The sequence below is a fragment of the Hippopotamus amphibius genome, chromosome 2 (genome assembly GCF_030028045.1).
Source record: "Hippopotamus amphibius kiboko isolate mHipAmp2 chromosome 2, mHipAmp2.hap2, whole genome shotgun sequence".
Taxonomy (NCBI): domain Eukaryota; kingdom Metazoa; phylum Chordata; class Mammalia; order Artiodactyla; family Hippopotamidae; genus Hippopotamus; species Hippopotamus amphibius.
The window spans coordinates 202069804-202086812 of NC_080187.1; the positions used below are offsets into that span (position 1 = coordinate 202069804).

At 35.4% G+C, this 17009-nt stretch overlaps 1 protein-coding gene across 6 annotated transcripts in view; it reads right to left on the reverse strand.

Annotated features, from left to right (window-relative positions):
* Window positions 1-680: 680 nt before the first annotated feature.
* Window positions 681-17009, reverse strand: part of ICE2 (interactor of little elongation complex ELL subunit 2) — a 75484-nt gene continuing 59155 nt past the window's right edge. For 3 of the 6 annotated variants that reach the window (XM_057723677.1, XM_057723681.1, XM_057723680.1), the window contains 4 exons: window positions 12900-12984; window positions 11540-11590; window positions 6905-7163; window positions 681-3177 (listed from right to left, as the gene is read on the reverse strand). In XM_057723677.1, the coding sequence (XP_057579660.1) occupies window positions 3055-3177; window positions 6905-7163; window positions 11540-11590; window positions 12900-12984 (518 nt within the window). In that variant the 3' untranslated portion in view covers window positions 681-3054. Of the gene's footprint in view, window positions 3178-5750; window positions 5883-6904; window positions 7164-11539; window positions 11591-12899; window positions 12985-15445; window positions 15898-17009 lie in introns of those variants that run through there. The other 3 variants (XR_009051476.1, XM_057723679.1, XM_057723682.1) reach the window with 3 other exon arrangements.

A 17009-nucleotide genomic window follows, 5' to 3' on the forward strand; every position in this document is an offset into this window, starting at 1 on the left:
GAAGCTCGCATGCCCAGAGCCTGTGCACCACAACAAGAGAAGCCACCGCACTGAGAAGCCTACGCACAGTAATAAAGAGCAGCCCCTACTCACTGCAGCCAGAGAAAAGCCCACAGGCAGCAGCAAAGACCCAATGCAGCCAACAACAACAACAACTAGCACACCTGGACCCAGAATCCAAGGAATACGAGTGGTGAAAAGAAAGGAACATTTTAAGTAAGTTCTCTTCCCACTCTAATCACACTCCTCCTTGTACTTTCTCAATAAGTGACACTGTTATTTACCCAGTATCCCATATGAGGAACCTGGAAGTCTTATTTGACTCTCCCTACCAATAATCACTTGAGCCCATCCTGACTCTTTTTTTCTTTTTTGGCTACACCACTGAGCATATGAGATCTTAGTTCCCTGACCAGGGATCATGAACCCGCGCCCCCTGCATCGGAAGGCAGAGTCTTAACCACTGTACTACCAGGGAAGCCCCCCAGCCCTACTGTTACTGCTTTAACTCAGGGCTTTACCATTTTTCAATTATCATAACATAGTTTTGCAACTTTTCTCCTTCCCTACAGTCTCTCCCAACTCCATTCCATTCTCTAGACTAATGCCAACAAGAACGTTTTCAAAAGTACATCTGATCATATTATTTATTTTTATTATAAAAATCACTACTAGTTCCCATATTACACAGGACAAAATTCAAACGCCATAGTATGGCACGTCTGTTGTATCCTATATAGCTTTTTCTCTCATCTCCCACGTTCACAGCCTACAATCTGGCCATCTTTCACCTCTGCATATGCTTCTTTCTTTCTGTGTGGAAGATCTTTCATTCTTTCCTTATAACTCTTACTCATTTTTAAAAGACTCAGCTCAAGATTTATCTCAGAACCTTCCTTAATTATCAGGTCAAGGTTAGATGACCTTCTTATATTACTTTACCTGGGTACTTATCTCATAGATCAGTATTGTGTCTTCCACTAGAATATTAGCTCATGGGAAAAAGAAAATCTATCCCCCATACCTAGACATTCATTTATTTATACATGCAACTTATATCTACTGAGCAACTACGATAGACACTGTCAGGTGTTTGTTACATACTAGTGAACAAATATGCCCTACCCTGGCATAGCTAGTAGTCTATTCAAGAAGAAAGTAAGTTAAATAAATAAATATTGCGACATATGAAAAAATTTTATGAGAGAGTAGATGTGAGGACCACCTTTAGGTCGTGTGGCATATGGATGCACTCAAACATTTACTGAATGAAGTATTTCTACCTTTACCCCCACACTGTAAGTGGGCCAGGCTCATCACATCCTTGCCAACACTGAGTCTGTTTTTTGTTTTTGTTTTTTTTTAAATCTTTGCTCACATTGTCAATGTCACTTTCTTGCTTATACATTCTCAGTATTAAAAAAAAAATCAAGAAAAATAACACAAGACAAGATCAAATATACATTAAAAAAAAGAGGCTTGACTAAGCACAACTGGAAAACAAAGTCTAGCTTTATATAATCATGGTCACTCAAATAGATGGCTAAGCTAATTTCAAAATAACCACTTGTAAGATCACACATTTTACTAAGCAAAAAGTAATACTAAAAAAAAATGAAAGCCAAGTCTTTCTGGTATTCAGAATTCTGAAGCAATCATTGTCTAGTTTTTTTAAAAGAGCAAATTTCAAGGGAATCCCTGCCCCTCCCTTGGTTCACTGCCAAATGACTCACAACAGGAATACTTCTGGGAAATACGGGTAAGTGACAAAGTTTAAAAAAAAAAAAGATCAAGACCACTGAAAACAAAGCTTAATATTTTATGGCAGGATGAGGAAACTGTAGATTAAAATACATAAAACAATTTTACTAATAATTGCTCATTAATTTAAAAATATTTTACAACCAACCAAAAAAATCAAAACTTGGTAGTAGATAAAACACTTAACTGCTACTTATAGCAGCTGAGAAGGTTTCTAGGCCTAATTTCTTATATTAATATAAAATGCATAAAAAATTCCAAAAACAAATATTGCCCTGGATTACAAAGCTTGTATTTCACAAAAGATGCACATATTTAGTGCACATTAAAGAAGAGGAATACAAAAATTAAATAAGTCCACCCCTTCTTAAGTACATTCCCTTCTTATTATTGGCTATAATAATATCAATTGTTCATGCCCTTTTACAAATTCAACTCCATGGTTGTGAAAAATTTAAGTCAGTATAGATGGGGAAAAATACCCTCTGTTTTACCACACATTAGCCTTGTTGGTTGAAACATGAGATTTTTCTAAAAAATGTACTTTGCTTTTAGTAGTGTATTTCAGCACTTAGCCAGGATTTGTGCCAAGAGATAGAGGCATTCGTCACTGAACCTGTTATACCACAGGTTTTGTTTTCTTTTTTTAAACTGATGACTGCCCAACAAAAAACTGTTAACTTACTTGTGAATTTTCAGAGGCACAGAGTTTTTTATTTTTTATTTTCCTTTTTGGCTTCTGCAATGGAATTTCACCAAGTTTTTAAAGATATTAACTTCATTAACCTGCAACAATCATCTTTCAAAAGTACTGTAGTATATAAAACCTGTCAATTGGGTCAGAAATATGGTTACGCAGCTCAAAATTATCTCTGACAGTGGCAAGATTTAACCTTTTGAGCCAACCTCAACAGACCGGCAATACAACTTAAATTATTAACATAATACATAATGATAAATATTGCTCTTGAATAAAGCAAATTACTTTCCTACTTACACAATTTTTTGCAAAAGGTCTACTATAAAAATAATTTCTTCTCTCTATATTTCCCTGCAATGATAATGTTAAAACATTTATCTAGTCTCCTTAAATTAAGAGCACAACATTCCATTTTAGTTGGAACACTGCTTCACATAGTCAATGTGTTTTTTCCATGCACCCTAAAAACTCTCAAGGACAGCAAAAGAAAAACATTCCCCTCGCCTACAGATCTTTCAGCTATATTCCCCTCAAACTTTTCTAAACTGAATGTTGTGATAACTGGTTTTCCTTTGTTTTCCATGGTACAGTCCTTAAGTTATTTTTCTTTTACTTGGAGCCACTCCTTCATTTTCAACTTGCTGAGCAGGCAGGCTTTTGGTTTCCATGGAAACTGAATTCCTGCGGCTGCGGGTAGGCATTCTTGTTCCACCCATCTAAGAGATGAAGCAAAGAACAGAAAGGCTTAACATGTTTACAACATACTTAAACACAGTCAACTCTATTATTTATACTTGGACTAATTACCTTGCAAATGGTCCTTTATATATTTTTATCCCCAGCCACTTAACTGCTTCTAAGCAAGCTTTAATCTGACAGCGTTTTAAAGTATAAAACTTTCAAATAACAATCAGGTAAGGACACAGATCAGGGTAAATAGAGAGATGAGAAGAGGAAAACCACTCTTTGTGTTATATCTGGGAAAAATTTGAAATGTTAAATGAGAAAATGAGGGAATGACAGGCCTTTAGAGCAATGTGTGTGCAATAATGAAACTGAAGGGCAGGAGAAAAGAAGAAATGAAAAATAGGAAAGGAGGGATAGGAAATACAAGAAGGTCAGAGGTGGTAGATACAAGAAATTCTGAAATGGAGAAAGTGACAAAGAGTAAGAAAAACAGAAGAGTCCAAAAGAGAAGGATAAAAAGAATAAATGTAAAAGGAAGGGAAAAGAAAAAAAGACCCCAATTTGAAAGGAAAATTGAGAGGCTGGAAGAGAAGAGCAAGAAAGAAATAAAGAAAAGGAGGAAGGAAAAACTGGAAGACGATTACAGAGGATGGGAAAAGAGGAAGAAGGGAAGTAGGAGGGAGAAGCTTTGTTGGGGTGCTGGTTCTACCTTTATATCTACTCCTCCTCAGCACAAGTTTCTACTCACTCCCACTTTCTAGCTCACACAGTCTAGGGAAGAGACTGTATTCTTAGGATGCAATCCTTTGCTAATTATAGTCCCACTGAAGATGAGATCTGGAAATGCTGTTGCCTGCTTGGCCACTGGAAGAGTATAAAGTTTTAAAACAGGGTAATTGAGAAAGCCAGGCCTTGCAGAGAAGGACTAAAGCTACAGCCTGAAACAATTTCCCCAGAACCTGTCCATATCTACCTCTATTTTCTTTTTCTTTTTATGGGCTTAGTTGCTCCGTGGCATGTGGGATCTTCCTGGAGCAGGGATCGAACCCATGTCCTCTGCATTGGCAGGCGGATTCTTAACCACTGCGCCACCTAGGAAACCCTACCTCTATTTTCTTTAGTGACCTTGCACCCCCTTCTATTTCTTCACATCTTTTCCAGTGTGTTCCAGACCTGGGAGTGACTGTAATTCCAATTGCACTCTCTCATATTCCTTATACAACAGAAATATTACTAGCATTGCTCCAAGAGGCTACTGGCTCACTGAGAATGAATCAAACTCCAGCTACCTTCACCTAATATCTTGTCTCTTGAGGGGCATTTTTTTGGTATACAATTAGATGACTAGAAAAGACAAACTTGAGTTAGGGTTTGAGTCTGCCAGTCTGTCTGTCTGAATCTGACGAACTTTTTTAACATACTGATTAAAAAACTGCTGTGTTTTTAGATTACGTATACCACTCCTCACTCGACTGGTACTTACTATAAAAGCATACTGAGCACATTAATTGTATATACTATATTGCAAGCATTTTGACCTGTACATGCATATGTAGGTGTGTATGTGCATGTGTGTGTGTGTGTGTGTGTGTGTGAGATCCATATTCATTACCGAAGTTGTGGAAGGAGAAAAGGGATAGGCACAGAGCCATTACAAAAAGACTAGCATCAGAGCAAGTCAGGAGTAGCACAGGAAGCAAATGGGATCCTCTTGTTAAGTTCTGCTTGATGCAGAAAGAGGCAGACTCAGGCTCTACTGGGGTATCTCTCAGGATTAGTGCTTAAGGTACTACACAAAGATGACATCTGAGTTTAAATGGACTAGGGACTAAGGAATTGTATTAGAGGCAGAGACACCTGCTATATGAGTTTTTACATCATGAAATAAGTAGATGATTTCTGTTCCATATAAGATCTTATGTCCCAGGGTTTCCTGAAGCTCTGGTCTTTTCCTTTGCTGCTAAAGCTAGAATCCCTATCTGTGTTTAGCTTGGGGGACTAGGAAGTCCCATTCCCCTGGCCTCACTAGGAGGAAGTAAGGGAGAAAGATGAGGTAATTCCTACATATGTAGGGCTAGATTGTAGGGGGATATGTAAGAGATCACCAAAAACTCTCCATGAGCTTGAAAAAAACATCAAACCAAGCACTAGTTAGCTAATTGTTTACTATAACTAATGCTAGGCGGCACAACAACCTGGTCCTAGACAATTTCACTAAGTATTTGTCCCTGGACTAAATGCACGAAATATCTTCAAAAAACACAAATCAACAAACGCTCAGTATAGACATAATTGTTTATATGGTCAAATCTGGAAAATATGGAACTGTGTCAAGACATTAAACTGCTCGTCCTCACTAAAAAGGAACAAGCCACTCACACAGTTAGATGTTACAGGTAAAACTATAACCAAAGTTTCTAAGTTAAAACGAAATCATTCTCTTAAAAATAACAAATTCTTCAAAAACAGTTTTCAATTATTATGTTTACGTTAAGAAAATGTTGCCTTAGGAGGTTATAAAAATCACTACTTATATTAAATTTAAACTGGAAATAGCCAACAAAAACTGTAGCTAACATGACTTAAAATACTAATAACTCACTTTCTCCATTCTTTCACTTGTCCCAGCTAGTTAACCACATTTATATGTTTTCTTGGCCAACGTTAACTAAGAATGTATAAGAAGTTGTCATTTCTAAGAAGATCCTCTCAGTAATAATATTAGGGTGGAGAACTGAAAAACAAACAACCCCTATAAACCATAAAATCACTGTAAATTACCAAAAAAAAAATCCTTAATATTTGCATTCCAGCTATTTCTTAAAAAGACCTGTGGACATTTACAGATTAACTTAACATAGAAGGGAAAAAAAAGAAAAGAAAATATCCATGGGATATACAAGTGAAAGATGTTCTGGGGTAAACATATTGAGAAGAGTAGAGAACTCAGACAATAATTTTGACTCAAAGATTTTTCGCAGCGGGAAAGGAAAATGTACTGTATTATTGTTGACTGAACAGTCAGATTCACTTGTAGAGAATAAAATTTTTCCTTCAACGAAACTCAAACTGGAACTTCTTACATGATATAAAGAATGAGTGACATAGTAAAGAGAATCTCTAACCATGGTTTTACAGAAGTTTTCAGATACAGAAATATCATTCAACTGGTATTTCTGAGAAGGATTCCATAAAGCATAACATTAATTATAACTAAAATATTAAGTTACAAAATACTTAGTGTTAAAACACAATTTACATCTTAACATTTTATTATACTTAAAGACACTGCAGTCACTAATCACTAACACTTGCTTTTATATTTTCCCATATCCTACTTATCAATTTTTAATTGTATCATAATTATGTTGTATGTATTCTGCAAATTGCCTCAAATATTTAATGAAATGGAACAGTAAACATAAATAAAAATTGCAAAAAAATTATAACTTTGCTTTTCATAGGAACACAGGGATTTAACTGTGTGGTTGCCTTGCCCATGTCCTCACTGGGCAGGTTAATAGGATTTTCTTTAGTTGACTTACAAACCTTACAAAAATAGAAAGTTCCATTGACATAACACCTGGATTCAGTATAGCGTACGACTTTAGCTATCCAACCTATAGATATTATTTTTAGAATGGTGTCGTGATTAACATGGCAAATGTGGACATCGGGTTGAAATATTGTATAGTCAGTGAAACAGATTAATAATAAACAACCTAATGGAACATTTAATTTCAAAAAAGATCTTACCTTCTGCTGGGCTGTGGGACCCAGTGATTTAGGTGGAAAAGTACAAGGTATTCTTCCATGATGGATATGATATGGTAATAAGAGACTGGGATCTAACGGGACCCAGGGAACTGAAAGACTGGAAGGCACACCAGGAAGGCTGCAATGTGTTTTATGCAAATTGTATGCTGTCCTAGTAACTTTTCCATCAGATGTCTTGTAGATCAGGAGTGAAGAATCTTCTGCTGCATGAGACAACAAGTAGGAACCCTCCTGCAAGCTAAATCCACAAAATGAAACTCAACTCATTGGTTCACTACATCAATTTCAATAGCACTTTCTTATCGTGATCTACTAATAAAACTGAAAACAATTAGGGGAATGGGACACCACCTCTAAAAACACTTTTATGACCAAATAAGATTTAAGAATCTTTTAAACTATTTTCATGCCTTTTTAGCAACTAATTTTAGTTCCTATTCTAAGTTCAGGATATATAATTATTTTCACTGTTAACATCAGTCAATTTGTAACTTTTCAATAATTTAGTGGGAAACAAATAGTCTGGCTAATGCTCTAATCTATGGACAACACATACTGAAAAGTACATATACATATATATATGAATACACGAGTACACATACGTACGATTCCTATACACAACATTTACATTAATTAAACATACACTGCACCTATGTTGTGTCTACTAATAGGTGAACAGAGATAGAGAAGTAAATGTGACACATTTACTACACTGAGAAGTTTAAAATAAAGTGGCAGAAACGGTCAATGGAACAACTGACTATACCTAACGCTAGGCTGTACAACAACCTGGTCCTAGACAATCTCACTAAGTATTTGTCCCTGGACTGAATGCATGAAATATCTTCAAAAAACACAAATCAACAAATGCTCAGTATATACATAATTGTTTATATTTATGTGGTCAAATCCTGAAAATATGAGCCATGAGAATAGCAGCAACCAAAGCAGTTAATAAGTACTGAATGTTTATCATGAACTAATGACTATTATACTGTTTATATCCAATTCATCATTAAATTCTTCACAACAAACCCTTAAGGAATAATATTAATTACTAACCCCATATTAGAGATAAACAAATATTAGACATGCTAAGTAATTTGCCCAAAGTTCTGAGTGCAGGACCTGGATATAAACCCAGGCAGTCGAACACCAAAAGCCATGCCCTTAATTACGATCTTCTACTGTCACAATAAGTTCTGTCAAATCTACATTTTCCCTTTCTCTTTAGAATTTCCCTTTCTACAATTTCCCTTTCTCTTTAAGGAATTCAGTGTGACAACATAAAGAGCTAAAAGGATACGATTAATATACTGTGTTTTGGGGGGTGATTTTATACTCTTCTAGCTCAAAGGTACTATGGAGGATATTAGTTCCTTCCCACAATCTATCACTAACAATAAGGATTAGTCATCTTACAAGGATCTTCCTACAAACCTGATAAGGTTTTCATTAATTCATAACTGTTTTTAAACAGAAAAGTAATAGGTATTGACAAAAGATGTTCAGAGAACTATTCTTATTCTCTGGAGAATTTTTTCCCCAAACAATTATTTTCTATTTCAACATAAGGAAGTGAATAATAATCGATTTGATAACAGGAATAAGTAACATTTCAAAGACTGAGCTTTTACCAATGAAAACTTTATACCTTAACCTCCTTCACTAAAAATGAAGAGTGCTTTGGTTTACAGATAGAATTCACGGAGAATGAGACACTCCAAGGAAGAACATCTTAAAAGTGCTGTATGAGTGCAATGTACATGCATGGATACAAATATCAGTAGGAAGAATAATGGCCTCCCCCCAAAACATATATCCTAAACCCTAGAATTTGTGAATATGCTATATTACACGGCAAAGGTAAATTAAGATGGAATTAAAGTGGTATTAAGGTTCCTAATCAGTTGATTTTAAAATGTAAGATTTTTCTATATTATTTTAGTGTGCTCACTGTAACCATGAGTCCTTAATATGTAGAAGAAGGAGGCAGAAGAGACTCAGAGGAAGCTGTGACTTCGAAAGAGGTGAGAGTGATGTGATGTGAGGAGGACGTAACTTGCCTCTGAAACTCTGAAAACAAAGGAAAGGAAGAGTGCCACAAGCCAAAGAATGCAGGTAGCCTCTAGAATACACAAAAATCAAGGAAACAGACCCTACCTACAGAAAAGAAGGCAGAAAAGTGACACCTTGATTTCAGCCTGAGAAGAGCTGTTAGACTCCTGACTCACAGACCTGCAAGATAATCAATTTCTCTTGTCAACACTAATTTTGTGGCAATTTGTTACAGCTGCAGTAGAAAACTAATACATAAGCTAAGATAGTGATAATAAAGTTTCAAAAAGCACTTGGCAAATTTCATGTTTAAGCATTGTACTTCACATGAAGAATGGAATATATAAAACAAAAATCTTGCAACAGAATCTCAGAACTGAGGAGTACTTAGGAAATTACTGAACTCAACACCATCATTTTTTAAATAAGAAAACTAACATCTCTCTAGTTGCATAAAAAGTTAAGTAGGGGAGTTAAAACTTTGAGGTTTTTGACCATTAGTTCAAACTCTTGAATTGTTTTTTAGTTCATCTTTTGGTAAGGGCATGAGAGGAGTGCAAAAGTTCGTATAACGAAACGGTTTGACAAATGATCATGTGGAAAATCTATATTCTACGATTTGCTATGGACCTAATGACTTTTGATGACTAGCCTCTATGTTGCTTTCTTATCTTGAAAATGGAAATAATATAGCTATGGAAGGCTGAATAATGCTCCCCCAGAATGTTCACATCCTCTCTCCAGAACCTGTGAATGTTAGCCATCGATGGCTTTATAAATGCAATTAAGGATGCAATGTGATAACGAAAGCAAAAATTTGACTGATGTACTCTGAAGATGGAGTAAGAGGTTACAAGTAAAGAAGTATAGGTATTTTTCCAAAGAAGACATACAGATGCCCAACATCATTAATCACTAGGGAAATTCAAATAAAAACCACAATGAGATATCACCTCATGCCTGTCAGAATGGCTATCATCAAAAAGACAACAAATCAGTGTTGGCAAGGATGTGGAGAACAAGAAACTGCTGTACACTGCTGGTGGAATTATAAACTGGTGCAGCCACTATGGGAAACAATATGCAGATCCCTCAAAATATTAAAAATAGAACTACCGTATGATCCAGCAATTCCACTCCTGGAAATTTACCCCAAGAACACAAAAACACTAATTCAAAAATATATATGCACACCAATGTTCACAGCAGTACTTACAATAGCCAAGATATAAAAGCAAGTTAAGTGTCTATTGATAAACAGATAAAGAAGATGTGATATATACACAATGGAATATTAGTCATAAAAAATGAAATCTTGCATTTGCAACAACATGGATGGATCTAAAGTATATCATGCCCCGTGAAATAAGTCAGAGAAAGACAAATACTGCATGACTTACTTATATATGGAATCTGAAAAACAATAGAAACAAACAAGATGAAGAGAGACTCACAGATACAGAAACAAAAGGGTAGCTGCCGGTTAGAGGTGGTGTGTGTGGGGAGAAATAGGTGAACAGGATTTAAGAGGCACAAACTTCCAGTTATGAAATAAATAAGCCACAAGGCTAATACACAGCATAAAGAATATGATCTATACTATTGTAATAGGGCTTCCTCGGTGGCGCAGTGGTTAAGAATCCGCCTGCCAATGCAGGGGACAGGGGTTCAAGCCCTCAGCTGGGAAGATCCCACTTGCTGTGGAGCAACTAAGCCCGTGTGCCACAACTACTGAGCCTGTGCTCTAGAGCCCTCGAGCCACAACTACTGAGCCGAGGCACTGCAACTACCAAAGCCCGTGCGCCTAGAGCTCCACAACAAGAGAAGCCACCACACTGAGAAACCCACCCACAGCAACAAAGAGTAGCCCCACTTGCCACCACCAGAGAAACCCCGCTCGCAGCAACAAAGACCCAACACAGCCAAAACCAAAATAAATAAATAAATAAATAATAAAATAAATCTTTAAAAAAAAAATTGTAATAACTTTGTATGGGGACAGATGGTTATTAGACATTGTGATCATTTCATGATGTTTGCAAATGTCAAATCACTAGGCAGTACACTTGAAATTAATGTAATACTGTACACCAACTATACTTCAATTAAAAAAGAAAAGAAAAGAAATACAGGTAGCCACTAGAAGCTGAAAATCAAGGCAAGGAAACAACTGTCTCCTCAGAGCCACCACAAGGAGCCAGCCCTGCTGACACAAGTTTAGTCCAGTGAAAATGATTTCAGGTTTTTGACCTTCAGAACTGTAAGAGAATAAATTTGTGTTATTTAAAGCCACTAAGTTTGTGGTAATTTGTTATAGTGGCAATAGGAAATTATAATTGCCTTACAGAAAAATGTAATTGCAAGCTTATTAAAGCCAGAGATTATTACATTACCTTCTTATTTATACTTTCCAATTTCAACTTTGACACAACAGAATAAATTTTGTATTTCTAGGTTATTTTCTATCTATTCCTGACAACAGATATTCAAAGTTTATATGAGTTTTCAGCCAAGAAAATTAGATATATCCACACAAAATGCCTCCAAAGCACTTACCTACTTAATTTTCTTAGAATGTGTTGAAGGATGTTAAACAAACTTGAAATCCTATTAAACAGAAGAAATCCGTATAAAACTAAGCAACAAGAAAACTTACTCTTAACAATTACAGCTCCTCAGGAAGAGAAATGTCCTCAATAACAAATGAAAACAACAGAGGAAATAATGTAAAAAACAGAATACCAAAATTTACTTCTTATTTGATTCAATTATAATATTTACTTAATCTTTGCCATATTCTGATTTCTCTTCAAAATCATAAAGTATTTGGTTTGTGTGAGTGAGAACAGTTGTAAAGAGATGACTATTTTATATTGAAACTATAAACCTTTTGAGAAGTTTATAAGTTTAAAATTTTTTTTAAGTTTAAAAGTTTTAAAAAGTCTTTAGTAGAACTAATCTGCAGAAGAGTTTGACTTTTAGAGATGGTAGTGGTGAATTCCAAAGAAATTGAGAGGTACTTTAAATGAATAAAGGGAAATAAAATATAAGATACTGATTCAGTATCTCTTCTAGACCTAAACTCATTCCCTTCATTATTTATTTTAGAATGGTTTTCATTGGGAGAGGTAGAGCAGGCAGTGAATAAAATATGCAAAGGCTTTTCTATTCACATATGTAAATAAAAGGTTACCCCTCAAGAGAAGCAATCCTTACAATAGAAGTAGATGTTTTTAAATATAAGCAGAGAATTCAAGTTTGAATCTGGAGACTTCAAAAACTATGACAAGCCCCAAAGCTGGAACTATGGAACTAATACGTGTCAGGACAATTTCCCATCCTTAGAGGTAAATCAAACATATTAACTACCAAGGCTGTCACCCTAGCCCAGCTGTGTGCTCTGGGAAAAGTCACTCCAAGTTCCAGTTTCCTTATATATAAAATGGAGCTAAAACTACCACCAGTCCTTCCTGGAAAGCTGTGAGATGTAAGTTAAATTCATTTCAATCCTATGTACAGTAATAGTTGGTAAAAGAACAAACTTTTAGAAGTTAGGATGTCTACATGAGTGTACACATCACTGAGAGCTAAGAGTCTGACTGTCATGTTCCTTCCTGTCCCTGAAAAGGGGTGAGCTGTATGCTCCCATACACTGCCAAGATGGAAGACTCCTTTGTTGTTCTAGTCTCCTTTGTCTTAAGTAGAAATACTGGTGCCACTAGTACATTTAATCTGGAAATGGAAATGATTAATGTGAAATGGATCACAAACTGGGTCAGGGGAAGCCTCAATGTATTAAAGGACTAAAAGTCCTGAAAATAAATAATTTAAACTTAACTAATATTTACAGATAAAGGAAAATTAGTGATCATATTAACAAGTTTTAAAATTCCCACCACAAAGTAAAGTTTCTTACTTGAGTGCTGAAAGTTTTTCTTTTAGTTCTTCTGAGGTAATTTCTTCTAGCAGGAAAAGCTTTGAAGTAAATGCATCAATATGTCCTAAAATAAAAGATCAAACTTAAGAAAAGCAACTGCAGTATTTAAAAAATAAAAAAGCCAAGTTAACCAGTCTCTTTAAGGATATTTTTAGAAAACTGTAATAATTGTAACTTTATATTCTAAAAAGAGGAGAAATAGACATTTTATTACATTTAAGTAAAGCTGTATTTTAAAATAACATAAGTCAGATTATAAAAGAAATATGTATTAATTCTAAAATATTTGCTCAATGTAGAAAAGTTTACACATGTCCACATCAAAAAAATCACCTCTAAGCCCACAATTTAAGAATAACAACTGTTAAAATAGCAGTTTCTAATTCCTGTTAAAGTTGCATTTTTGTAGAGATTAAATTTTTAGAGAAATATGTATCTATTATGAAAGCAAGCAGATAAAGTCAAACTTATAGTTTGGGCATGCTCCACAAATTTCTAAGACAGACTTGGTTAAGGTAAAAATTAGATTACAAAAATCTGGCTTAATCATTCACAGCAGCCAAGACGTGTATAACCTAAGTGTCCATCAATGGATGAATGGATAAAGATGTGACACAAACACACACACACACACAATGAAATATTATTCATCCATAAGAAAAAAGGAAATCCTGCTACTTGCAACAACATAATGGACCTTTCGGTCACTATGCTAAGTGAAATAAGTCAGAAAGAGAAAGATATATACTGCATGATATCACTTATATGAGGAATCTGGGGAAAAAAAGTCAGACTCATAGAATCAGGTAGAAAAGTGGTTCACAGGGGTTGGGGGCTAAAAGGGTTCAAACTTTCAGTTATAAGACGAATAAAGTCTGAGGAGCTAATGTAAAACACAGTGACTATAGTTGATAATACTGCACTATATAACTGAAATTTGTTAAGAGAGTAGGACTTAAATGTTCTCATCAAAAAAACAAAAAAGAAAAAATATAAATATGTGAGGTGATGGATGTGTTAATTTAACTAGATGGGAGGAATCCTTTTACAATGTACACATATATCAAATCATCATGATGTATACTTTAAATATCTTAAAATTTTATTAGTTGTCTATACCTCAATAAACCTTAAAAAATATATGGCTTATTTTTTAATTAAAGCACACCATAAGATTTTCTATGGTTTAAGAAAAAAATCAAAACAGTCTGCTCAAAGTCTTACTTTCTTACAAATATGACCTAATTCTAGAATTCCAAAAAACAAAATAGCAAACTCTCAAGATTACACTTCCACCTTAAAAAATAATGCGTATATTCTATAACAAAACAGGTTGAGACACGACACTGAGGGCTTGAAACGTTCCACGGAGGTGATATAAAAGATAGCTCTTAGTTAAATGTTATATAACCATGTCAACACAAAAACCATGTTATTACACCAGTTAAAAACATCAATAGCCTAAGAGCATAATACTCACCAATGTTGAAAATAATACCATTTTAATTTTAATTTTTTTTAGCTTCCAATATTTGGTTATCAAAACACATGACCTGGAAAGCTGACATCAAGCACTGTGCAACAAAAAATGCACATAATTGAGTATCACATGTTCTTATCCAGGCCCCTTTCATTTCATTTGCTTTGTGCTCATAGAAGGAATCAGAAACACTTTTACCATATACCTTTCTTCTAAGACAACAAATCTATCTCTCATGCCTACTTATTGTTTCCTGTGTCAAGTTTCAGTTTCACCTCTGCACTTCTAACACTTTTAATAAAAAGGACACATTTTAATCGCTTAATAACTGTAGAAAGGGAATATTAAGTACAATAAAACATTTTTAGACATGTACTAAATGTGCCTTCCAGGAAACTCACTAACAGTTCTTATCTTTCTAAAGCAATCTCAATGAAGAGTATGTATTATATGTCAAACATGGTTAGGTCAAAAATATACAGAAAATACCATACTAAGTGCAATGAGGGCCCACCTCCTCAAGGAGTTTATGATTCTCTCAACACTGGAGCATTTTAACCTGTGGGCCTCAAATGAGTTATGTGTGTGTCTAGGATATTTATCTCCTCAGTTCTTGGGGCAGCAGAGCAAGGCATGGGATGGCAAGAGCTTCCCAGCCATGACCCCTCAGCCACGAGCAATCCCTTCTGTATATCACAGTGTGCTACCCAAATATTTTTTGTGTGCGTCAAGGTTAGGAAGGTTATATAATATAAATCAAGGCTTTACATACATGCAGGTGTTCATACATATATACAAGCACAGACACATACATAGGCAGTCCTACTCTGTGCGCAGTATGGGATGATAAAAATAACCATACAAAAGCCAAAATCATGCAAGCAATTTTAATAATCAGTGGGAAAAATTACGATTGTTCCATTACCTATAAGATTTTTTGGCCAAAACATTATAAATTCCCCATCAGTTATAAACATACAGAGAAATGAAAAAATAGTAAAGAGTAATCCTTATTCAGTATCCTGTAAATTAAAACCATTGAGATGTACAGCATTACTGCATTATAAAAAAACTCATTAAAAGCAATGTGAACAGTGCTTGTCACCTTCTCCTGGTACAACTCATGAGAGGGAGCAAGCACCTTTTCTATGCTTTGGTGAATGGTCACGCTCCGTGGATCAGCTTCCAACATTACACCCTTTGTGCTTTTAATGTCATGATATATCCTCAAAGAGTTCTTTTAATGTAAAATATTATGCCAGTGTCACTTCTCCATCCTTTATGCCACACACACTTTCCTCATTTATGTGAGGAAGTTCGCCTTTGCTAAGCTCCCCTGGTCTCCTGAACTGCAGCAGTTTCAACATTTCTACTGTCAGCCATTTCTTCTGTGACTCCATTTATGCTCAATTCAAACTCCACTTCCAGCAGTATCACCTTTTGCTTCTCTGCTGTGCTTTAATCTTTGTTGGCCAATTTCCTCTTCTGATTATCCACCTTTGTAAAACATCACATGAGTTTATCACTGGGAGACAAGGAGGGAACACAACTACACATTTTGTTTTCTGTGCATGAACTCAGTAACAGGTGCACAGTGACAAATCACTGACGGACTTTGAAAGAAGTGACATGATTGACCACTGGTCATGAAGTGCATTTGTTACTTATGTAGTGATCTGTAGACTGAAGAATCAGCAGTAAAGTTTGTACTTTACGCAATTACTCACAGTTAATATACCTTTGTAACTGAAATTTGTATCAGAATTGCACAAAGGAAGCAATGCTTGTATGTCAACTATACAGAAGTGATATGTATTAGAGAACTGGAAAGTAGATACAGAATTTGTGATAAGATGACTGTGGCAATTTTCTTTAAGGAGTATACCTTAATGTTTTTATGGGGCAAAAGGACAAAAAGAATACTGCAATCCAACAGAAGAGAACATGTTCATAGCAAAGTAGACAAACAAAAAACAAGTATGTTTATTCTATGTGAAAAAGAGACTATGAGCTAAGAAAAGGTACTCAAGGTGTGGTCCCTGGATTGCAGCATTAGCACCACCTGAGAACATGCTACAAATGCTAAGTCTTAGGTCCCAATCCAGACCTACTGAATCAGACACTCTAGAGTCAGGGCCAATAATCCTCACTCTAACAAGTCCTACAAGTGATTCTGATGCACCAGCATTGCTGAACTAGAGTCCTATAAACCAATATGCTCTTCAGTTAAATAACTGAGATTTTATACCATTTGTGTCTCATAAAATACACTGTATCTGAATCTCTCAATCACACACGTAAACTCTACCCTCACAGTTCTCTCCAAAAGACCTAATGCACTGGTCCCCAACATTGATTTCTGAGAAGAAATTGTCTTAAATTTCTTTGAAATTTTGAGATCATAGGGCTGGGCAGGGAAAACTGACAATGAAACGCTTAAGTTAAACGGAGGCGTGGCTAGCAATGGTTGAGTGAGAGAAACACAGGCCACAAATGAGAAAGGACGATGGTGCATGACTGCATGGGAAAGATAATACAAGCATGTGGAAATCTTCTGGTTACCATTTTAAGGTCCCAGTTTCTAAGACACAATCAATCATTTGTCTTAA